The sequence below is a fragment of the Pinus tabuliformis genome, chromosome 1_1 (genome assembly GCF_031772625.1).
Source record: "Pinus tabuliformis cultivar Carrire ecotype Pingquan chromosome 1_1, CPIR1, whole genome shotgun sequence".
Lineage (NCBI taxonomy): Eukaryota > Viridiplantae > Streptophyta > Pinopsida > Pinales > Pinaceae > Pinus > Pinus tabuliformis.
In genome coordinates, this window is record NC_142297.1 from 209357537 (window position 1) to 209384049 (window position 26513).

Consider the following 26513-nt stretch of genomic DNA (forward strand, 5'->3'; position numbering starts at 1 on the left):
GCGGCTACAGTACACCGAGAACAGCACTCGGGGAGATTACTCGCCCGTACGATAGGGTAGTCGGGTTGTACGGCTAAGGGTACGGTTGATCCTCCTTAGTTAGAGCCCTCAAACATTGGGTCGAGTACTACTCCCAAACCCTTATGTATATTGTGATCTGTAGCACCTGAGTCTAGGATCTTTCGGGGTGCTTATTGGTGATCTAGCCCATCAGAATCAGGACGATGAGCTAAGCACGGTGGTACCATTCACTTCTTAGTGAAAAAAAAATTTAAGCGGTCCCAATTTTCAACAAACCCGGTTGGTGTATGGTAGAAACTAGATCTCAAGCGATGGCCAATGAAAGGATGGACAAATTTGAAGAATCAATGCACAACCTCCACCTTCAGCTTACTAGACTATGCAACATGGTCGGGAAAATAGTCCCGAAGGGCAAGGAGCCAACCCACGAGGAGGAGTATAATGGCACTGAACACAATGAGGGTGAGTCTAGCCACTCTCCTCACGTCTTGCACACCCACCCACCACCCAGTCAACGACCTCCCAAGTTGGATATGCATAAATTTGATGGCCCTCACCCGTCGGCATGGATAGCACAAATGGAGCAGTATTTCAAACTGAATCGCATCTTCGATGATGAGACTCAGCTTATGTTGGGGAGCATGTACTTGGACAATGAGAGGTGGCAATGGTGGGAATGGCATCAACTTTGCATTGGACCTTTTAAGACTTGGACCAAATTCACCAAAGCTCTTCAAGACCGCTTTGACCAAGAATCATCTTTTTTGGGTCGTCTTACTAAGCTCCGACAGACTGGTACAGTGGATGAATATATTACCGCTTTTGACGCCTTAGCCTTCCACACTTGGGGTCTCTCAGATGTGTTCTACACGGAATGTTTTATCAGCGGTCTTAAAGAAGCTATTAAAGCCCAAGTCCTACTGCACCACCCTCCCACATGGACGGAGGCTTGCAAGGTCGCTCGTAACGTGGAATGTGCATTAGCAGCCCAATACAGTCGCCCAAATTTCTCCGCTAAAGGTCACCCCCCACAGGCTCACAACACGACTCAAACACTTAAGGTCCAAAAGGTGTCACCTGCGGAAATGGTCGAAAGAAGAAAGCAAGGCCTATGTTACTACTGTGATGAAAAATACTCCCCAGGTCATAAATGCAAGGAGCCCAAATTTTTTCAAATTGATGCCACTGACTACAACTCAACAGAGGAAGATCCACCACTGGAGGAACATGAGCCGCTAGAAGAAGACAACCACAAGGACAATGTCTCTGATGAACCAGTTATTTCATTGCATGCTTTGGCAGGGATTTCTTCCCCTCAAACTCTCAAAATCAGAGGTTTTATTAAACATCACCCAGTAGTAGTCTTGATTGATAGTGGAAGTACACATAATTTCATCCATCAAAAAGTCGCAGAAGCAGTGCATTGTTTTGTACGAGCAGTTTCTAACTTCCAAGTTCAAATTGCGGATGGAGGCACAATGAAATGTGAAGGCCGTTGTGAAAATGTCAAACTTCAAATGGGAGATTATTAGTTGAAAACTCACATGTTTGCCATACACATGGGGGGTTGCGACATTGTCCTCGGCGTTGAATGGCTCCGCACTCTTGGGCCAATCACAATGGATTTCCAGGAGTTATATATGAGTTTTAAGCATAACAACTACACACATACCCTTCGTGGATTCCAGGCGGGAGCCCCCTTTGTCATCAGCTCGCATAGGATGGAAAAATTGTTTAAAAAGGGCAATCATGGAGTTGTAGCTCAATTTAATGCCATCCAGGCAGTTGAAACCAAGCCTCTACGAATTTATCCTGAGATGCAACAGATTTTAAATAACCATCTACCGGTCTTTGACAAGCCTCATGAGCTTCCACCCTCGCGAGGGGAACATGATCATAGCATCACCTTGGTTCCAGGGGCCCAACCCCCAAATGTGCGCCCATACAGATATCCGTTCACCCAAAAGAATGAAATAGAAAAAATCATCAAGGAACTTTTGGAAGCAGGTGTCATTCGTCCCAGCATTAGTCCTTATTCATCCCCAGTGGTCATGGTGCTCAAGAAAGATGGGGAGTGGCGGATGTGTCCCGACTTCAGGGCCCTCAATAAGTTGACAGTCAAAGATAAATTTCCCATCCCGGTGGTTGATGATTTGCTGGATGAACTCAATGGTGCTCAATTCTTCACTAAGCTAGATCTTCGCTCAGGCTACCACCAAATTCGCATGAAGGAAGTCGATATCCCCAAGACTGCTTTCCGAACTCATGAAGGCCATTATGAATTCCTGGTCATGCCATTTGGTCTTTGTAATGCCCCCTCTACTTTTCAGAGCCTTATGAACCACATTCTCAAACCATATCTCAGGAAATTTGTCATTGTCTTCTTCGATGACATCCTCATCTATAGTTGCACTTGGATCGCACATCTTCAGCATGTAGATCTACTCTTGCAACTGCTCCGCAAGCATAAATTATTTGTCAATATGTCCAAGTGTTCGTTTGGCATGGCAGAAGTAGAGTATTTGGGCCACATTGTGGGGCATGAAGGTGTCAAGGTGGACCCCAAAAAGATCCAGGCAATGCAGGAATGGCCTCAACCTAAGACCTTGAAGAGCTTGAGAGGATTTTTGGGTCTCACAAGCTATTATCATAAATTTGTCCGCAACTATGGTCGCATAGCGAAGCCCCTCACCCAACTCCTAAAGAAAAATTCATTCTTCTGGAATGAGGAAGCACAACAGGCCTTTAAAGCTTTAAAAAATGCCATGTGTTCCACTCCAGTCTTAGCACTACCTGACTTCACCAAATCTTTTGTCATTGAATGTGATGCTTCGGGTGCAGGTATTGGGGCGTCTTAATGCAGGAAGGGCAACCGTTGGCCTTCACAAGCCAACAACTTAGTGGGAGGAATCTGGGCCAATCTACCTACGAGAAGGAAATGATGGCCATCTTACATGCAGTCGAGACCTGGCGACCTTACTTATTGGGGCGACGTTTCCAAATCCGCACAGATCATCACAGTCTTAAATATTTTTTGGAGCAACGCCTATCCTCCCCACAACAAAATAAATGGCTAGCCAAAATGCTGGGATATGATTATGAGATCATTTACAAGAAATGGAAAGACAATAGTGTAGCATATGCATTATCTCGCCAATTTGAGGAGGAAAGTACTCTGCTAGCAATTTCCCTCCCCATTCCAGAATGGATTGAAGAGGCTTGCAGGGAATGGTTTTCACACCCCGAGCTCTCCCAACTCATTTCTCAATTTCAGGTAGATCCAAATTCCACCAAGGGCTACTCATGGCAGGATGATATTCTTCGCTACAAGGACAGAGTCATAATATCACCAACATCCACCCTCAAAAGTCGCATTTTGGCAGAATTGCACTCATCTCCCATTGCAGGACATTCAGGCTTTCAGAAGACGTATGCTCGCACCAGAAGATCATTTTTTTGGACAGGCATGAAAAAGGACATCCTTACTTTCGTAGCATAATGTGATGTCTGTCAATGCCACAAAGGGGAAACCGTCAACACACCAGGCACATTACAACCATTGCCCATTCCGACATCAATTTGGACGGAGGTTTCTATGGATTTCATTACAGGTCTTCCAAAGTCAGGGAAGAAGTCAGTCATCATGGTGGTTGTGGACTGACTGTCGAAGTATGCTCATTTCTGTGCCCTACCTCACCCATTTACACCAACTTTGGTTGCTCAATCTTTCATGGATCAGATCTTCAAATTGCATGGCATGCCCACTTCTATTATGTCCGACCGCGACCCGATCTTCACCAGTAATTTTTGGCAGGAACTCTTCAGAATACAAGGCACTCAACTAAAACTCAATACTTCCTATCATCCGCAAACAGATGGTCAAACCGAAGCCATCAACAAATGTCTAGAAACCTACCTTAGGTGTTTCACTTCAGAAAAGCAACACCTTTGGGTACAATGGCTACCTCTGGCTGAATGGTGGTATAACACCAACTATCATGCCACCACCAAAATGACTCCTTATGAAGCAGTATATGGTCAACTCCCGCCTTCACTTACTTCGTATCTCAAGGGATGCTCAAAAGTACAAGCAGTGGATCAACTCCTACAACACTGCGCAACCATGCTCGCCCATCTTTGAGAGAATCTTCATCAAGCTCAGAACCGCATGAAGCAACAGGTAGACCAGCATCGCTCAGAGCGCCAATTTCAAGAAGGGGATCAGGTCTTTTTACGGCTCCAACCATATAAGCAAACATCACTCAAAGACAAGGGGTGTCAGAAACTCTCTCCCAAATTCTACGGACCATATCAAGTACTTCAGCGCATTGGAGAAGTGGTCTACAAGTTGGCCTTGCCACCTACTGCAAAAATCCATCCAGTTTTCCATGTCTCATGCCTCAAGAAAGTGATTGGGAACAATTGCAGAATTCAGACCAGTCTACCTGAACTGGATGAAGAAGGGTCCATCTAGCTTCAACCCGAACAGGTCCTAGACACACGAGACAAGCAACTGCGTGGCCGCATGATTAAGGAAGTCCTCGTCCAATGGAAAGACACCTCTCCGGAAGATGCAACTTGGGAACCAGCCACTATTCTTCAGCAGTTTCCGCAGCTTCAGCCTTGAGGACAAGGCTAGTCTTAAGGGGGAGGGCATGTTAGGGTCCCACCCTAATCCCCTTATTTATGTAATGGGATCACGTCATAGTCAAGAGTCAATAAAGCCCATATTAATAATTGTAAGTGGTTAATCCCCAATTAATAACGGAACCATAGTTAGTTGCAAATGGGCCGTAGTATTAGATAGATGGTATTAATAAAACCCACGGTATTGGCCCGTGGTATTGCATGTATGAGTCATATATAAAGGATAGAGACTCCCTGTGAGGAGCATCATGTCTTATTTTGTAGTCGAGCTCTGCTCTATTGGAGGTTGCCCCCTCGAAGAGGCAAGTGAACATTACTCTCTGAATAATAAAATCATTGCTATTCTATGTTCTGGGTATCTTTTCTTTGCATATTATGTATTTGGGTATCATTTTGCAGGTTAAGAGCATAACATGGTACCCTGAGAATCAATCAGTGAAAGAGTATGCTTTGTGGCCCCTGAAATTTTCCAATACTTCATCTGTGACCGAAGTTGGGAATGGGTCATGCACATATGCGTCATTCAATTCTTTGAGGTCCACACATATTCTTATCTTGCCGTTCTACTTCTTTTCCTGCACTACCATAGGGCTTGCCCAATCATATTCTTCCACCAACTTAATTATTCTAGCTGCAAGCATCTTGTCTAGTTCTATGTGGACCTTCTCCTTGTACTTCGGATTCAAGCAGTAAGGCCTCTGCTTAATTGGATTCATGTTGGGTTTTAATGTGATCTTCATTGTCCCCAAATTGCCGACAATTCCCTTTAAGTCTGTGATCTTGGTCGGGAATAGGTCCTACTACTCGCGTATTAACTCAGCGACCTTATCCACTATCACGTCATCCCAGTAGTCACCCAGTGTTGCATACTTAGGTTCGGCTTCCGTACCAATGTTCACCTGCTTTGTTTTTACCAGTGCAGTTGTGTCGGGGTCTTCAATCAGTGGTCCTTGAACCTCGTGATGACCCTCAGTTTATGGGATGTTAACTTTTCACAGATCCTCGTTGTCTTCTTCAGTGTTTACATTATAACACTCCAATGCGCAGCTCAGCTGAGTGGCCCATTCAAGTTGAATCAATTCTATTGACTCCTGGGGTATCTTAAAGATAACTTCTTTTACTGCTTGTAGCATGTCATCAACAGTGTAACTATCCTCAAACGTGAAGGTTAACAGGAACCCTTCACGCAAGATATCCCATTCTTTCATCCCATGATAGAGCTCCATCTCTATATACCAGTTCATGGGTATAAAATTTAAGGTATGGCAGAACATGTTCACCCACTCAGGTTGTGGCTCTTCCACATATACCTTTGTTCACTTGGCGAGATGCGCGCATGGATCATCCCATCAGTCATACTTGTCTATTAATTGCATTTGAGGCATCCCAAACCACATGCACATCATTCACCTATATTCACGCCAGTCGTCAAAGCTTCCTTGGTGTGTACCCCACCACCTCGCAGGTGTAGCATGCCATACCCATTTCAAAAACTTGAAGCATTGCTATTCCGACACCTCCCTTTCGAATATGTTCAGGAAGGCACCTACCTCACTTAACCCATCATACGTAGGAAGATACCTTACCTTTGTTGATATGCAACACAACGATCTCTTCATGATGTTGCAGTTCAGCTTGGTTACCTCATGTAACCAGTCTTTCCATCGCTCTATCTCTTTGTTAGAATCTGATGTATAGGAGCTTTCGCACTCCCATGAGATTTGCCCATCCGCGGTGGGATTTACCCAGTATTTCTCTCACATGGTTATCTTGTATATGCAGTCCAAGTCATTGTTGATTTCATAGTCATGCACAGGCTCTGTGTAGCACGATCCTTCTGCAGGGTCCAAACATACCACTACGCGTAGAGTCTCTTTCTAAAAAATCATCTTGAGTTTCTTTAGATTTATCACCCTGTTCATGTCAGTGGCCCAATCTATCCCTAAGAGTGCAGGGTAGGATTGTTGTCATCAACAATTATATCACTTCAAAATATGCCAGCGCGTTTACTCCTTCAATGTCCACGGTAATTCCCTACAGTCTTCCCATAGGTAGTACCTTTTTCTAGTTCATCATTCGCAGTTAGATAGGAGATGCATAATCAACATACACACAACATGTATGCGCACATGATACATACAAACACCGTCATGCACAACCAATCCATAACCGACCTATACTTGTGATAAACACATCCAACAACACACCATCAACTTCCACATGGCGACATAAACATAACCATGACCAACAACATGCATACACAAAAATTACATAGACCACAAGTATGAGAAACACATATGTCACCAACAAGAATGCATGACCAACACACCTTCCATGCAGTCCAAGGGGTGAACCATGCTCTGATACCACTATGTAACACCCTCATCCCACATTTACCCAAGTTAACCGGTTTGTTGAGGTAAAAAAGTGACGAGGGGCTACTACAATATGATTCAATTCCCCATGTACATTTAAGGAAGTGGAACCAACACAACACAACCAACCTGAACTTTTGCACATGTCATAGAACCTACAGGAGTCAACCAACCCTTCTAGGTGATCAACCCCTAAGACAACTTGAGACTTCACTTCCCTAGAGCCTCAGTCACTCCCATGACATGGGCATGCATGTGATTGGGGCCCTCTAGTCACTCTCATAGCATGGACATGCAAGCGACTAAGGTCGTTTCTAGCTAGTTATGAGCTTGTGACCTCGAATTTTGTGCCACCATTTTAGGGCCAGGAATTAGGCCACTGCCCAGAACTCCATGAAAATTTCAAGAATGAAAAGTAACAACGACACAATAATACAAATGCAAATATTTCAGCAAGGACTTGACTGGACCCCTATTAGCCATGAGAGGCATTTCGTCAAACATGTCATGAATATGCAATCTACAGGTCATAACAACATATTTGAGCATATGGGTCTCATAATTATCTGAGAATCGCTAAGAATCATTTATGCCTTATCACATAACTTTAATTATCATTTATTAGGTCATATATTCAGTGTTCATTCATTTACAAATCAAAACATGATGAAATCCATACATCATTACGGTCATAAAACATACTCATAACCAATATATAAACAACAGAAATAATAGGGATACATCAACCATATATTTCGAATATGAACCAATACGTTTGTCATAAAATACCAAGGAAATGAACTCTTATTAATGGATGCACAAGCCAATTGGGTATGGGACTTCCACAAACCACACAACCATAGATTGGCTGAACCAAAAATTTCTTTAAGCCAATCACCCTGGTGCCATATTCCAATCATGAATGTGGGACTCATAACCAAAACTCAACTAGGGCTTCTCAAGGCTACACCACCTCAACCTCATCAATAGAGCCAGGATTTACTGCAATCCTTACCGAATCACTAGGCTAGAACAAGCATGGATGCCACCAAAGTTTCTCTACCTACACTGTGAGGAATTTTCCTGTCTCCTAGTCTTTAGGCTTTACCACAATTCACAATCTGATTTAGGGATCACTAGGCCATAATCGAGACACCAATCTCTGGGATTTTTCATAGATACCATATTGGGGTACCTAGGCCCAATTGAGACTCCGCCCTCCAGGCTTTACCGTATACCCCATCCTGAGATTCCTAGGCTTGATGGAGAGCAGCTACCTCTAGGATTTACCATGTGTCCCGCCATTCACTGGTTGAGGATTCCTAGGCCCACCGAGGTAACAAAAAATATGGTTTTACTACAACCCATAGTCTAGCTCAGAGGTCACTAGGCCATGTGTTTCTTCTTTTAGAGGTCCACCTGACTCAGTTTTGAATCCATCCAGTAATCTAGCCCAACAAAAAACATGAGAACCCATCACACCATGGCTAACTGGATATGGCAAGGCAAGGCTGAAGAACACTGTCACACCTGGCAAAACCCATGCCCATGACAAAAATAGAACTAAAAACACACATGCATAACCACACATGTCAAAAACTAGCAATGAATTCACACATGAAAATCGATACCTGCAAATCATCTCGTTGTAGCTACTTGATTTTGCTCTTCCTTGCTTGATGTTTACTTCCTCTTGATTTCTTTACTTTCCTTGCTCCAATGCTAAAGTGCTCCACAAAAACTCTAAGTGTCCAAGAATGTGAGAGAGATAGAATAGAGGGAGAGCTCCACATTGAACTCATGAAAGGTTGCTAACTGATCCTCAGAAGCCTTCTTATCAATGAGGCCTTTATTTTCTTCAAATTTCCATTATTTTCCTTCATTTTCCTCCTCACGTGCAACTTGTGACCTTTCACATTCCTTTTATCCTAATTTCCTTTATTTTCATAAATAAAATGCCAATTAATGCCTCATGCCTTTCCAAAGCCTTAGCCTTTATCATTGCCTTTTCGAGTGTCCTTACCCATAATAAACCAAATGAACACCCACTAGGAAGTTTTTTCCCAACATTCAACTTGGAATAAGTGTCCCATAATCGTGTTTATTATTTTTCCATTATTAACTTTTATTACATTGAATTTTCACTAGGGTTGTTACATATTATATATAATTTATGTAGAAAGAAAAAGGAGAATATTATTTTTCAAGCATGGGTTTCATGCTCAAGTCAAATTGTTTTCTAGGTCAAGCATATTCTTCATGCTTCTAGGGTTTTTTGAGTTTAAATATTGTTTTTTCATGAGACAAAGTTACTTTTGGGAAAATTGTAATGTAGATAAAATATTATTTGAGTCTAGAAGAGCCTTTGTGACTGCCAAGACCAAGTCGGCCATAGAAGAAGAAGTTGACCTAGAGATTCCTAATTTGACCGCATGAAAGACTATATAAAGAGAGATACTTCATTCTCATTTACACATCAGGAAAAATTTCAATCTCTAAGCAAGAAAGAAAGAAGAAAAAGTGTGAAGGAAAAATAATAAACACAAGGAAGGAACAAAATTTTTTATTTTTGTCTTGATCCAGTCCAAAAGTGCAAGTTTCTGGGGCAACCATACGAACTGTGGGATCGGAAATTGCAGGGCCAAGTTTCTTATCTAGGTTGCAGGGCCAAAAATATGAATTGCAAGGCCGAAATTCTGAGTTGGAGCAGATTTCACTATTGTTGACTTTGTTGACATTAAGTATCTTGAAGAAGGTTCTAAAGGAGGGTTGAATTGGTGCTTGAGGAGGTCTTGATCTTGGTCTTTGGGTCTTCGATGTCTCTCTTTGATCTGATTATATAAGGAGAAATTATTTCTAGGTTTTCCCCTTGGAGGGATTTTGCCCTAGCTTGGAGCCCATATCTTGTGTTTTTTGTTCTCTTGTGATCTTCATGCATTTTATGTTTTTGGTTATTGCTTCATGAAGAAGATGTAATATAGTAAAAGTCCAACAAATCTCACAAGTAATTATCAATTAAGAGGAATCAACCCTAATCTACAACATTGATTCCTCAACAAATCATGCTCAAACTATTCCCATTACTCATGATATCAAAAGTTTCATCAATATGTCAAATAATCAAGTGTTACAATCAAAGACCAAGCACATCCCCATCAAATATCACTGTCTTACAGAACAAGTAGTTTATTAGAATTTTAAGTTAGAATATATGTCTTCAAAAGAATAGTTTATAGATATCTTTACCAAAGAACCACCTAGAGAATCTTTTGAGTACCTTCGAGAGAGGATAGGCATGACCTTTCATTCTTTTCTCAATAAAAGGAGCAATATCTAACTGCAATTTACAAGGTGCGCTGCAAAATACAAAAGTGTTGTTCATATACAACACAATCACAAAGGGAGCGGTCTCATACTCATAAAAGAAGAAATGTTTCATGTAGAAGAGCACAATCTTGATAGGGGAGCCTAACTTCTGACAAATAAGAAGTAATCAATTAGAATAGGTAATCATTTTGTTGTTAATATCTCAAAAGGGGGGAATATGCATAAAAAACAAGGGAAGTAGTTGCAATCACTAACAAAAGTAGCATACATAAGTATATTTATTGGTAAGAAGATGAGTAAGTTTAGGAGGATCATCCCTTTTCCATTGATGTCAAAGGAGGAGAAGTTGCAGGCATAAGGATAATTGCAGATAGGGGGAGTTATATAATATTATTGCATAATTGACTAAGGGTTGCCATCAATGAAAATGGGGGAGATTGTTGGAATTATCGTTGTCATTAATGTCAAATACATGGGGATACTAAGTGCGCCCAAGATAAACATTAGAAAATGAAGATTGTTGGAAATATTATTTTTGTTCTTTGGATGCCCTAATTGGATACCCTATCTTTGAAGGAACTTTAACTCTAATACCTAGCTCGAATGGGAGCATAAGATATATGGTTGGAAATCTTATTCTGATATATTTCCAACACGATATGGAACTGTCTATAATTCCATAGGAATGAGGAGATATGAAATATTTTTTCAAGAGGACCCAAACAAAGTACAAGCAAGCCCCATTTGGATACCCTATCTTTGAATAAATTTTTACTCCAATTAGCTAGCTCAAATGGGAGCATAGGATCTATCGTTAGACAACTTATTTTGATACTTTTCCAATTGTATATGGAACTCCTTCTAATCCCATAAGAATGAGAAGATACAAAAATATTTTGTCAAGGTGGCCCAACCAAAGTACAAGCAAGCTAATGACAACCTATTTTACAAGCCATCCACATAAATGAACATAAAAAACACTATAAATAAAGTGCATATATAGGTTCATGTTAACATAAATTAAATTGAAGAAGGGATCTGAGGTCACATGAGGAGTTGATGAATAACTTTTTGGGTGATTCTTGGAGTCTAAAGGTGCAAGCAAAAACATGATTTATGGAGTGAACGAGTCATCCTAGAATTTTCACTATATCTTTTGTCTATGATGGTCCAAACCATGAAACTTGGAGGATACAGATGAAATATCTTCATGTACCTCTAATTTAAATTTTATACCTTGATTCACTATAATTTTTGAGTTACAATCAAATGAATTTAGGTTTCTTGAATGCTTTTGAAATTTTCTTCAAATAAGTTAGATTTGTATTTTCTATATCTTTGTTTTTATGATGTTTCAAAATATGAAATTTGGAGAATACAAAGGAGAGATCTCAAGGTGTCAATGGTAGAAATTTCAAATGTTATCTCGCTATAATTCCATAGATATGATTCGAGGAAGTTAGTGTCCCTAAATGCTCATGAAACATGCTTCAAACATGTTAGCTTTTCATTTTTCTTATAAACCTTTTTCTAATATGTTTAAGATTGTGAAATTTAGATGAGATAGAAAAGAGATCTCTAGGTACACGTGGTATAAATTTCATAGCCAAATTTGTAAAATTGGGTATTTGGCATGTTGTGCAATTTCATTCTTGAGAAGAAGAAAAAAGAAACAAGTTTTAGAGTAAGTATATTTGGTGAAGAAAGAAGCAACAAGTAGACTTGGTGAAGGTATAAGCAACTAACATGGTTGGTGAAGACAGAAGCAACAAGCAGACTTGGTGAAACCAAAAGCAACTGAAAAACATTGTGAAAAAACGGGCAAGTAGGTTGGTGCCTACGGAGATTTATAGCAGAGGCGATTAATGTCTCTTGTAGGTTTGTGCCTACAAAGTAGCAGAGGGGATTGGTGTCTACAAAGAAGTAGAGGGGATTTATTTCTCTTGTCTATTGTGTCTATAAACTATCTGGAGGTATTGATGTAATAACAGGTTGGTGTCTACAAAATACTTCAAATAAATAAATTTTGTGGTTTTCTCCCATAAGGTTAACCACCTGTTCAATTCATGGGATTGATGTTTCATGATGTTTGACTGGATTTACAAGAGAAAAAAGAGTCATTATACTAATTCATTCCCACCACTCTTAGTATAGGAATTCCGACAAATGGAGTTGGATGGCTTCATTTGAGGCAAATGGTGGAAAATAAATGACATGGTCAAAACATAGTAATAAAGGTTTTTCTTTCTTATATGCCCGCTTTCCTCTTCCCCTCTAGTGAAATCATAGCCCTTATTGTGTTATCTATTGACATCTAACCATTACATATTATATTCCAACATAATTTTTTACTTAGGTTGAGGTCGTTATTGTAATCCTACCACATGGTCCACATAAGTATATTTACTTCATTTATTTACCTATCCATTCAAAAGTTAGGTCTCGGCCTTGAGATATACTATCCATTTTAGCATGTCTATATCACACACATGACCATTTTTTTTAAGGTCACATGGCTCCTATCATTATGATAATGTCTTTGCATCTTATACATAATCTTATCCAATATATTCCTAGGGTCAAAATTGCCTCTTTTAGCCCCAACCCCCAACTAGAAATTACATTGACCTCGGTGCCACTCGAGATCACAACAAAAATGTTAATGCACCTTCATGACATCCTCTATGTCCAATGCAACATTATCAAGTCCAATACACCTCAACTGCACCTTTATCGTTCCAATAGATTGGATTTAGAGCAATGCTTTTTTTTTTAGTTAAGGAAGTGGGACTAGCCATCTATTTTGAACCAGTGACTTTAGCATCAAAGAGTGTCTTAACAATACACTCAATCATTGTATATTTGAAACATCATGCATGGGCCATTTCAAAACAATGTTACTTTAAGTGATTTCATAATTTTTATATGTAACTTGTTTGTATTACATAAAAACAATTTAATTATATACCACTAGGACCATATCAATTCATGTAGAAGTAGGTTAACTCTATTTTTTGAAAAGATTAGCTTATAATGATGTTTTTAAGATGGATTTGAAAAATATCAGTTTATAATCATATCTGAAAGATGGATTTGTTTAACTTTTTTGTTTTTATAGATGATTTTAATTTTTTGTAAGATAGATTTGTTTAACTTTTTTTATATATATAATTTTATTTCACAAAATTATATGATTTTAATTTTTTATATTTATTATATGTATTTTTGAGTTATTTTTATTATAAAATTTTAAAAATTAATATTTTAGTTATTTTTTATTTACAATAAAATATATAGTAAATTTAATATTATTTATTTATTTTTCTTTAAATTAATATTTTTTTTATAAATAATATTATTTAAAAGTTACTTAAATTTATTATCACATAAAAATATAATAAATAGCCAAAATAATAACTTACAAAATATTATTCAATAGATCATTATTGTAGTTATGGGAGGTATGGCTCTGACGTGGCGGCAGGACGACAGGAGGCACGCGCATCGCCGAATAGCAAAAGATTAGGATAAAACATTTTTATTGTAGCTAACCGCGACATTTGTTGCATCTGTTTCAACCTTCCCGACTAGTCGCCATCTGGCTCTAGCACTCGCGGTCAACTGTCTCTCCGGCGGTCTCGGTGGCGGTTCTTGACATCATGGACAGTATGGATTTCGAGGAGGAGGTAGACTACTCCCAAGACCCATATCACAGGTAGTCTATCTTCCATAGTCCTAACCCTAACCATACCAGCTTTGAATTGCTACCGCTCTCGGTTCTGGTTTACCCTTCCTCTGCGCCGGTTGTCATTCTGCCTAGTTATTCCTCATCCCCTTTACAATTTGGCTCGCTCTCCCTTGAATCTTCGGGCCTTGACTGCCCTCCGCTATCCCCTGGAACCCTAAATCTACTCACGGTTATTTCACCTCCATCACGAACATTCAATCTGATCCCTTTGATCATTCACCCACCTCCATCTTATACTGATCCCCAAATTCCACCTAACCCTAGCTCCCTCCCCTCAGGCAGTTTCGAAACGCTCGTGATTAAGGTCAAAGCAGCGGCTCTGCAAATGCAAGAAGGCACAGATCCGCTACAAGGACACCCATCTGCTCTGCGAACCGGGAAGAGAAAAGTCAAGTGTGTGAAATCTACCTCAAAGGACCTCACTATCATATTTGGAGAGGACATTCCGATGGGAGAGGTAGTGGACAAGGCCAATATGGTACTGGTTGGGCATGTCAGAGGAAGGGCATACTCAGCGGCAAGATTAACAAGCTGGGTCAAGGAAATTTGGGGCAACACTCTCCAAGAGCTACCAGAGGTTCAGAATCTAGCAAGGGGATGGTTCGCGCTGCATTTCTCCAAGGCAGACTACACAGAGCTAGTTCTTGCGAAATATTGGCACATTGAGATGGCGTTGGTCCTTCTCAAACATTGGAATCCATTATTTGATCCAGAACGGGAGAAAATAGGCGCCGACCCCATATGGGTTCGATTACCAGGGTTACCTCTACAGTATTGGTCTGAAGCAGTCTTTGTAAGGATTGGGAATGCCCTTGGTACATATATGGATTACGACAAGACCTATGTGCAGACCAAGAATAGATCGATGGCTAGAATTCTGGTATATTTAGATACGAGGGAGGGACTGGAAGAGAAAATTACTCTTAAATGGAGACATTACACCAGAGTCTAGATCCTGGACTATGAGGGGGTTCCTTTTCGATGTAGGAGGTGCCACAAGGTAGGGCATATCTACAAGGATTGTCCTCTACTCATGAAATCAGCTGACCCCCATAGCTCACCAACTCCTCAAAAGGGAAAAGCAACAGTTAAATAGGCCAGCACCCCAGTATCGGCTCACAAAGCACATGATCGAGGCGAATCCTCCAAATCCGCGGATGAGCAATTCAGAATGCCATCACCTCCACTGACCCATGCCAGAGCTGCTGTTGCTGCAAAGGCCACAAGAAAAGCGGGTACATCTCTCTTTTCTCCCCCTATCTCTAATATTACTTCTGTCTCATTTGCTTGCAGTGCATCATTAGATACTTCATTTGCATTGTATATGTCACCTGCTATTTCCTGTGCGATCTCCTTGCCTCCGCCCCTCATCTCCACCACCTCCCCATCCCTTCCCTCCCCCCCCCCCTCCCCCCTACCATCAGTTATGAACCATCCTGCTTTGCCCCACACATACAACCTTCGCTCTCGCTTCATCCCAAACACTAGCCACCAGACTAGCCTAGGTCTCACCTTCCCTGGGCCGATCACACAAGCGACTCGGGGCCGTAAATCTAATCTCTCAAAAGCTATTCTGAAGGTCGGGGCAAAAGTAGTCTCTGGTAAACAATCCACTCTGGAAGGGGTTCTTAGAGCAATGAACACCCCTGGGAGGGTTCCACCATGAAATGCCTCTCCTTCAATTGCAGAGGCATGGCTAGTGCCTCCAAAAAACTAGCCCTGCGAAGGTTATTTGATATTGAACCTGTGGATATTATCATGCTGCAAGAAACCCTGGGAAACGCTAAGTCCATCAATCAAACCCTAGCAGCCATTAAACCTGGTTGGAAATTCCTCTCTTTGGATGTTGTGAGTAGATCAAGGGGAATAGCCATCGGATATGATCCTCGCTCCATAAATGTATTTCATTGGATTGGACTTATTCTCGGCCGATCTAGGTATGACAATTAGAGTTATCACTGTGTATGGTCCCTGTCAATAGAGAGATGAATTTTGGCAGCATTTTCTTAATACTGAAATCACAGCAGTTGATCAGGTGATTATAGGGGGTGATCTTAACTTTTCCCTAGGATTTGGGGAATCTTGGGGATCACAAGCCCAAGTTGACCCTATGTCAGATTTCTTCAGGGACATTTTGGATCAGCACAACCTTACTGATGTCCCCATGATCCAGCCCTTGACCACTTGGAGAAACCGAAGAGTTGGGTATGCAGCTCTGGCTAGAAGGCTTGATCGCTTCCTAATTAAAGTGCCTTTGCTTCAGCTGCTAAATAGATACAGACAACGGGTTGGGTCTGGAGGGATATCAGACCACTCACCTATCTATTTGGAAATCCTAGGACCTGAAGCCAAGCCAAAGTCTCCTTTCAAATTTAATCATGGTTGGCTCCAAGATCCGGGATATACCAAGTTGATCTTAGACTATTGGACATCCCATCCCATCTCTAGTCACAAATTTGCCACTGAAGGATTCTGCCACAACCTATTACAGCTAAAACATTTATCCATCACTTGGGCAAAGGAGAAAAAATTAAAGGACGATCAGATCATATCAGCTATTGAAACTATACTGAACGAGCTTTTGGATGACAGCAACAAGGGTTTTGCATCTGCAAATGAGAAATCTCATCTTATTGAGCTCGAAAAACAGAGAGATAAGATCCTGAAGGAAAGAGAAAAAACATGGAGACTGAAGAGTAGAGCAATCTGGTTGCAGGCTGCCGATGATAACACAAAGTTTTTTCAGAAATTTGCTAAAGAAAGGAAGATAGCTAATACGATATGGAAAATGCCTCTCCCAGACGGAGGTGTCACTGACACTTTTAAAAAGCTCTCTCTTTTAGGCGCCTCTCACTTTCAGAATCTATACAAATCTCCACAAGAGGCCAATCTAGCTTATATCATCCAAGTGGCAGGTTATTTCCCTAGATTTGTAGGGGAGGAGGAAGCGCAAGATCTAAATTCACCTGTAACTCTCGTGGAACTTGAGGGGACTTTAAAGTGGTTCAAAAAAGACAAAACCCTAGGACCAGATGGGTGGACTATTGAGTTCTATCTGGATTTCTATGATCTTTTGGCACATGACCTTCTCCAGGTTGCGGAGGAATGCTGGACTACAGGAAAACTGTACAATGCCATAAATTCTACCTTCATCGCCCTCATCCCCAAATCAGATTCCCCTTCATCCTTCAATGACTTACGTCCCATCTCACTCTGCAACTACCTCTATAAAATTATTTCCAAGATCATTGCAAATCGTATTAGACCTATACTATCTCATCACATCTTACCTGAACAGTTTGCCTTCCTAGAGGATCGTCAGATCCACGAAGCTAGGCTTTATATCAAAATGCTTCTTATCCACCTGGGATTCTCGCACCTATTCATCACCTGGATCATGGCCTACATCTCCACGCCAACCTTCAGTATCCTTATTAGTGGCTTTGCCTCTCCTTTTTCCGATGCTGAAAGAGGACTTAGACAAGGATGCCCTCTTCCCCCCCTCCTCTTCCTGATTATCATGGAAGGTCTCAGTAGGTTAATCAATCATGAAAAGAAAAGTGGCAGATTATTCAGGCATAAGATTAATGAACAGTGCTACCTCACTCATCTCCTTTTCGTGGATGATGTTCTGATATTTCTAGATGGTAGCATTTGTGACTCGATAGCTTTCGATAAAATCCTAGCCATCTTCTTTAGGGCCACTGGTATGCTAGCAAATCATGTGAAATCCACAGTCACTTTGGCTCACACTTCTGCACACGAATCCAACTTTGCAACACAACATTTCCCTTATAGCACCCATCCTCTTGATCAGGGCTTTAAATACTTAGGTTTCTGGATCAAGCCCCTGAGCCAAAAGATTGCAAATTAGAATTGGTTGGTAATCAAATTAGAGAAAAGAATTACAAACTGGTGCCATCGCTTCTTGTCCACAGCTGGAAGACTAGTTCTTATCAAATCATGGTATTTTGGATGGCATTGGCATGGATTCCCAGATGTACACTGGCTCGTCTCAAACAGATATGTTGCAGATATCTGTGGAATGGTTGTCAGGACAAAAGAGTTTTTGCATGGGTAAGCTGGAACAAGATTGCATTGGCCAAGAAATGGGGAGGATGGGGACTTAAAGATCTAACCTTATTTGCACAAGCCTTGGCTGCAAAAATGGGTTGGACCCTCCTTACCAAACAAAATCTATGGACATCCGTCTCTTATCATAAATATAATTGGCCACACCAAATAATGGACTGGATAAGGATGTTGCAATGGAAAAGGACCAGCATTTCCTCAGTTTAGAAAGCATTCCTCCACTCTGTCCCTCTCATTCGCAATCACCTGGCATGGAGGATATATGCAGGCGCAAAAGTGCGCATTGGCCAGGATCCCTGGACAGGGGGTGGAGGCAGATGCCAACTCCTAAGAGAGCTCATCCTACAATTAAATCAACAAGATATTAGGGTGATTGCTCAAATCGCAGATCAGGAAAATTCTTCTATTTTCGCTCAAGCATGGAAATCAACATCTTAGCTAAACCTTCCACCTCAATGGCATCATTCTTGGAACAATTATACTTCTGCATTGATTGAGTCACACATCAGTATTAAGGAAGGACCGGATGAACTCATGTGGTGCATGGCAGACTCTGGAATCTACTCACCAAAGGATGGTTATCTGAGTCTACTACAAGACAAAAAACCTAAACACATGCAAAGATGGTGGCAAATCATATGGAAACTGAAATCCCCTCCCTAAACCAGACTCTTCTTCTAGTGCATTCTCTGTAACAAAGTACCCATCGGGGACTCACTTACTCACAGATCCATTAATGGACCTCATTGGTGCATTCTGTGTAAACAAAACACAGAATCGACTGAGCACCTGTTCCTAAATTGCGATACAACTAAAAATATATGGAGATCTGTAGCTGCTGAGATTCGTTTCACTGGCGAATGGAAAGGAGACAGTGTCTTAGTAGCTTGGGAAGCCTAGAACAGCTTGCACGCAGGATCAAATCTTCCATGTCTACCTTTGATTATCTGCTAGGCTATTTGGTTGAGACGAAACAAAATGACATTTGAGGACAACGTGATCAGGTGGCAGAGCATTACAACAAAAATTGTTTCCTCTTACCTTGAACTGCCTGAATATACTTCGCCGCGACCGTGCAGACCTCTTGCTCCCGATCCGATCGACCATTCCACTCCATGGGCTTTCTTTGATGGAGCAGCCCAACAACATGGGTGTGGGGGAGGTTTCCTTCTTTACCTCACTGATCATCATTTCTTCAGAGTCAAGTTGGGCTTGGGTGAAGGAACGAATAATTTTTCTGAACTGATCACTCTTCGTCATCTATTACATTTTGCACTTAGCCATGATTGTAGAGATATTCAGATATTTGGAGACTCCAAAACTATTATTAACTGGTTCAACAGTATCACAAGATGCCATGCACACACACTTGTAAACATTCTGGATGAAGTGAAGCATTTCAAATCACATTTTAACTCCATTATTTGTCATCATATTTACAGGGAACATAACGATAGTGCTAACGGCCTTTCCAAGGAGGTCACGTTCCTGCCAAGAGGAAAGTGGATAATTCATGAGCAGAGGGATACTACACAGTACCAATACTATCATAGACCATACATAAATCAGATATATCATCGGGTGGATGGCACCTAAATTTTTTATGACTTCCGGCTACATATGATGATGTATATATCATAGTTTTATTTAGCCAGGTGTATATATTTCAGAACACAATTTTATGAACTTATATCCAGTTTCACCCTGCGTGGTGAATTTTTGTTTTTTGTTACAGTGATTCCCAGAAATAGGATTGTTGATATTCTGGATATACTCCAAAAAGACAAGTAATACATATATTGTCAAGCATATACTATATGTAATTTTTCAATATTAATAAAAAGTTACGATTTTCTTTGGGAAAAAAATAATAAATAGCTATAGTAATTGTACACACTGATTTCACTTGTTTTATTAATATCATAACGCAAATTAAACCCAAAAAATTAATACTTCTGCATCAAATGGAGCTATGACATTTTGTCTCTTATATAGTGTGGAAACCCATAAGGTTTTGTTGTTTAAAATATTGTAATGAGGAACATGTAAGTGGGTGAGTTACAGCGATTGTTCGCTGTTTAAGTGCTAATCACTTTCGTGCAATGAGCATCTGTCATTCAGTGGCGGTGTGTGACGGTGTCCTTTTTAACCTTCAGGGACAGCTCTACATCCGGTGAGCATCTATTTGACTGATGTCCATTCCATTATTTTTTTCATTGGTACAGAGATCAGCGATGACCACTTTTGTCATTTCAATGGATGTATTTTAGCTCTCCTCCATATGCATTGCATCGCTGTGCAGGTTGACAGCTTTTGCCAAAGCACTTTTGTTGTAGATGCTATTTGGAGTGCATGTCAACCTGCGGGCAATGCACAGTTGAATTTGCAAATACAATGTGTTTAGATTTCACACAAAGAAAAGAAAGACAAGGTTGAAGGATCTGTGTGTTTCCTATAAATATCTGCTTTAGAATCTTTAATGCAATGGAGACTTAACCTTTCCAAAACATAAAGATTCAAAGGTATCTTTTATACACTGGTAAATCTTAATCAAATTATTGATTACAAAATGGAGTTGTCTATAATGTGATTTTTTGGAAATTCCGGTGACTGAACCCGGCGGAAGAAATTGAGGTTAAATCTTGATTTGTTGGAGTTAAAAGGGTTTTTTTAACCGCATATTTGGACTCAGCACCCTGAAAAACCCCTGGGAAGCCTTGATTGTGCAAAAACTAGCTATCAAACTTGCCGTTCCAATAAATTGCTACCCAGTTTTGACCAGAAAAACTCACTCAAAAAACTTCCAAAAAATCTCATTACAGACAACTGATTACCAAATTCCGAACTAAAAACTCTTTCACTTAAATAACGCAAACAAATCTAAATCAGGTTAATTGCGGACTAGACTTGCCTGGCGGATAGACTTGGCACGCTTCTTGAATGGCCCCCTTTACAACTGGCCTGAACAGATACGGTTGGCTTTGTTATTGGTCGGCCACTACCTAACGAGAAAACGCGTGCAAACACGACTGACAGTGAAGGCGCAGGAACATTTTATTTTATTGGAAGCGCGCTTTAGAGGGTTTACATACCCTCGCTTATTAATCATTTATTGCAATCTTCTACTGAATTTCAGAAGGGTTGAATGTTTATACAGAGCTCTGCAAACCATCTCCTCTTTTCACTGCAACTTCCCTGCGATTTGTCAGAGCTTTTCTGATCATATCTTCCATTGCAATTGCGTCCATAGCATCGACCATCCTTCTAATCACCCCATACCGAATTCTATTTTCTATCTACCAGTTGACAATGGCCGCATCCTCTTCCACCGCTGCTCAGCCTAACAACAATCAGTGGTTTGATGTGTTTATAAACCATCGCGGCCCTGATGTCAAGGAAACCTTCGCGAGGTCTCTCTACCTTCGCCTTCTATCACTTGGATTGAAAGCCTTTCTTGATAAACAGGAGATGCAGCCGGGATACAATTTTTCTTCTCAAATAGAACACGCTATTAGAACCGCATCGGTTCATATAGCGATCTTCTCTCCCAGATACGCTGAATCTAGCTGGTGCCTAAATGAACTCCTATTGATGTTGGAGTCAAAGGCTCCCATTATTCCGGTGTTTTACCAGGTCACACCAGCAGAGGTTCGGTGGACGCAGGGCAACGACGGAAATTATGCTCGAGCCCTACAACAGCTAGCAAAGAAGAAATCTAAGGATCCTCAAACCCATAAAATGAAACGGCGATACGACGCCAGCACTATTGAAAACTGGAGAAATGCTCTTTCTCGTGTAGCAGACAATAGCGGTTTCGAGCTGGAGGTGCTCAATGGGTAAGACCTCAAACGTTCCCTCTCCATATGTTAGTATCTTATGTCGGATAAATGTAGGTAGACTTTTGTTTCTCACAAATGCAGTCTATTTTTCTTTTCAATGACTAGTGACGAATTGGAGCTGGACCTGCTCGATAAGCTTGTTCAATGTCTGTCGAAAATGGTTAAAAGGGCAGAATTGGTCGTGGCAAAATATCCAACAGGTTTGGATGAGAAGCTGAAAGATTTTGAAGATACAGTCCTATTGCAGCAACAGCAGAGTGGGAAACCTCAGATCTTGGGGATCGTGGGGTTAGGTGGCGTAGGAAAGACAACTTTAGCAAAAGAATTCTTCAATAGGAAGAATTCAGACTATCAAAAAACCTGCTTTGTATCTGACATTAGAGATAATGCAGTTAAAGGCTCTTTAACTTCGTTACAGAGGAAACTTTTAAAGGACTTGTCTCAATATGACAGGCCAATAGACAGTGTTGATGAAGGTAAAGGTATACTCATAGAGCCTCTCAAATCTTCTAACGCCTTAATAATCTTAGACGATGTGAATCAGGTCGATGCACTTTTGCCAGTTCAAAATCATGATCTCCGCTCAGGTAGCTTAATATTGATTACATCTAGAGATAAACATGTTCTGAGGAGCTCCAGAGTTGAAAATTCATCAATATATAGGCTAACTGGGCTTAAAAAGAAACACTCCCTAGAGCTCTTCTGCTCCCATGCCTTCAGCCAACTCTCTCCACTTCCAGGATTTGAAGGTCTGGTAGATAAGTTCTTAGAAGCTTGTAATGGGTTACCGTTATCTTTGAAAGTATTTGGGGCTCTTCTTTATGGAAGAGACAGATCAGACTGGGAAGATGAATTGGGGAGTCTTCAACAAATACTTCCCACTGAGATAAAGGAAAGGCTTAAAACCAGCTATGACTCCCTCAATAAAGAAGAGAAACAAATATTCTTAGACATTGTATGTTTTTTTATAGGACAAAACAGAGATACCGCCATCAGAATCTGGGACGGATCGGGCTGGAGGGGAAGGCGGGGGTTTCAAACTCTAGAGAACAGGAGCCTTGTAGAAGTGGACAGTTTAAATAAGATACATATGCATGACCAAGTTAGAGATATGGGCAGAGATATTGCAGAGGATTCAAGATTGCCGCGTCGTCTTTGGCATTGGACAGAAAACGTCATCGATGATTTGTTGCAGCGATCATCAGTAAGTAGTCGATCCATTCATTAGCTTATAGATTATTCAATAGTAGCCTTGGTTAAATTTTGAAAAATAGAAATCTGAGTTCATTGTTTTAGTTCATTGATTTTGCAAGAGTGAACAGTTCCGAACTTCTCTTTTCCAAAAATGGACAGGGAATAACCGTGCGCGGAATTAGGATGGTTCTTAATGACTATGTCGATGATGTATATAGCGCTGCTTGTATAAGAAGGTTGCAACTTCTTGACATTGAAGATGATGTCTTGGAACGCATTTTGAGAAGAGTAGAGTTCCCAAATCTCATATGGCTCCACTGGAACAAGTGTCCCAGCTCCTCCTTGCCTTCTTCGATTCCATTGAAAAATTTAAGGGTTCTACAAGTGTCTGGTTACCAATTAGAAACATTGTGGCAAGATGAATCACAGGTAAAATTTGTTTCCTCACCTTTTGCATGTTTATTTTCCATATTAATATCACACTACATTGTTATTGTTTTTAATTTAAAGTTCTAGGTTGAAGTCCAGAGATTAGACAATGTAGATTTTTATAAATGATTTTTTCAAATGGTTGGACAGAAGAGGATCCTTTTGGTCACAAACAAAGATGTCTGGATTTGATGTTCCATGCTTTGATTTGTGATTTGATTATACATCAATTTAAAATCCAAATGAGAAAAAATTATGATTATATCATATATCTCTTTGCAGGTACCTTTACAGTTGCGTGAGCTAGAGATTTTTGCACCCGGCCTCTTCAATATTCCAAAGTCCATAGGGCAGCTGAAGTATCTTGAACGGATCGTGATCGATGGCTATAATTACTTAAATCGATATACTTACCCATGGTATGCCAATATGCCGATGACAAAATTGCCAGAAGAATTCTGTGGTCTGCAATCGTTGAAGGATTTCGTGTTGAGGAACTGCACAGATATGATGTTATTGCCAGATTCCTTTGGTGATTTATCAAACCTCCAATATATTGATCTGACTGGCTGCATGGAATTGGCCAGACTTCCAAAGTCCTTCGGAAAGTTAACGAAGCTGAAATATCTTGATTTGAATGGTTGCAATAAATTAACTCTCCCGAGCGAAGCACTTGGTAAAATAAGCACGCTCGAGTACATAAATCTTTCCGGCTGTGAGAAAATTGAAATATTGCCTCAGCAGGTGGCACATCAGAAGTCCCTGGTAACACTAAAGTTGAGGCGTACAAACTTAAAAGAATTGCCAAGTGCAATTGGAGAGCTACGCAATTTGGAAGTCTTGGAGCTAGGAAGTCCTTTCCTGGACAGGTTGCCGCCTTCTTTGGGCGACTTAAGGAACCTGATGGTATTGAGTATTTGCTACTCTAAGGAGTTGAAATGTTTACCGCCTGTTCTGGGCGACTTAAGGCACTTGAAGGAATTGACTATAGATCAATGCGGGGAATTGAAATGTTTACCGTCTTCCATGGGTGGCTTAAGGAACTTGAAGAAATTGTCAATCAGTTCTTGCAGGGAACTGAGAAGTTTACCGGCTTCTGTTGGACGGTTAACTCAGTTGACTGAGTTGTACGTATATGGATGTCCCTTACGCGAATTGCCCTTTGAAAAGGCTAATGAAGCAGAGGGGGAATCATCACCAACATTGCCTCGGCTCCGGGAGTTATCACTGGGAAGCACAAAAATATCAGAGATAAGGTTCGCTGAAGGGGTTTGCCCCAACCTTGAAATTCTTCAGGTATCAGACAGCGATGATCTTGTGAAAGTTGGAACATTGCCGAATACACTCCAACAATTATCTTTTCAGGGGTGTTCTAATTTGAGGAAAATAAAACGGCATGGGTGTCTTGAAACGCTACTTATTGGTCAGTGCCCAAAACTGGAGACGCTGCCACGCATGGAAATGTTTGTATCTTTGAAGGGCCTGTATGTAATCTGGTGTAAGAAGCAGAAGAGCATACGAGGGTTGGCGCAATTAAGCAATCTCATAAGATTGTATGTTGTAGACTGCTCTGAGTTGGAAGAGTTGGAAGGCCTTGAACACTGTATGTCGTTAAAGGAGGTTACGATAAGCGGTTGTCCCAAACTGCAATGGGATAAGGAAATATTGAAGCAGATGCGCCAACGAGTGAAGAATTGCCAGATCTCATGGGCAGAAGAAATACGAGAATTGTTGGCGAGCAACGTGGGGATTAGCGGGATTTACTAGCTTGACATATGGAAAGGCAATTAAAAACGGTTTCTTCAATTCTCGTTGGCCAATGAAGGTATATTTTTCAATTATTTCAATTCTGGATGGCCAATTTGATTACAAGATTCTGCTACATAAATATGTTTGTTTTGAGGGTTTTGTAATAGGAAGATTAAAGAATTATTTCAACTTTTGGAATTTTCTTTTTCAAAATAAAAAATATTTGATATTTATATTTAATTTTAGGTATAAAAACGAATAAAACAATATTTTTTATAATTTAAAAATGAAAATATATTTATATATAATTTTTTGTAAAATCCATTAAGAATAAAGTATGAAGAAATATTGAGTCAGCATTACCATAGTATAGAATGAGCGACAAGCCACTTAAATATAAAATTGGGAGTATCTCATTCTGTCAATTAAGCTAAAGAAAAATTGCTATTATATTATTTTTTAATATTTTAAATAATTAGTAAATATTTTTATTTTTTATTTTTATTTAATAAGTTAATTATTATTTGTAAGTTTTTGGGATGGTAAACGTAGATTACAGATGGAAATAGTGGATTAAGTTTCAGATTCAATTTCTTCAATTTAATTATTATAGTTTTTATGGGTAGATTAAAAGGTGTATTATTAAAATATTTTTTCCAGACTTAATTTTTTATTTAATTATTATGATTTTTATGGGTGTAAATTAAAAAGTGTATTATTAAAATATTTTTCGTGATGTTGTTAGATTATATGTAGTGTATGAGATTTACTTGAAAATTACAATGACATGAATCAAGATGTACTATAGTGAAATTGTTTTTCTAAATAAATAATAATAATAATTTAATTAAGGAATTTAGACTTCTGTGATCCATAGCATTGTTCAGAAACTCTTCAACAAAATCACATAACAAATCTTTGTTATGTGATTTTGCCGAAAAGTTTCTGAACAATAATTTAATTATCAACGATAATAAATATTATTATTGATAACTAAAAAAAATACATGTAATTGACAATTAAAAGAAATAAATTATACACAAATAAAATATATTTATGAAAAATATTCTTATAATTATTAATTTTTTTTTC

The 26513-nt window shown here is 39.9% G+C and overlaps 2 protein-coding genes across 3 annotated transcripts; both read left to right on the top strand.

Annotated features, from left to right (window-relative positions):
* The first annotated feature begins 14443 nt into the window (after nt 1-14443).
* LOC149212269 (uncharacterized) lies at nt 14444-15070 on the top strand. Its single transcript, XM_089388614.1, has one exon. It carries the CDS (start codon nt 14444-14446, stop codon nt 15068-15070), a length of 627 nt encoding a protein of 208 aa, XP_089244740.1.
* A 6151-nt stretch (nt 15071-21221) lies between these two features.
* On the top strand, nt 21222-25497 carry LOC149212270 (TMV resistance protein N-like). Of its 2 annotated transcripts, none has more exons than XM_089391793.1 (4): nt 21222-22046; nt 22131-23253; nt 23403-23672; nt 23955-25497. In XM_089391793.1, exons 1-4 carry the CDS (start codon nt 21520-21522, stop codon nt 25437-25439), a joined length of 3405 nt encoding a protein of 1134 aa, XP_089247919.1. In that variant the 5' UTR covers nt 21222-21519; the 3' UTR covers nt 25440-25497. The 2 variants fall into 2 exon arrangements, with proteins under 2 accessions (XP_089247919.1, XP_089247920.1); XM_089391794.1 differs by having other exon boundaries at nt 22155-23253.
* Nucleotides 25498-26513: the final 1016 nt, after the last annotated feature.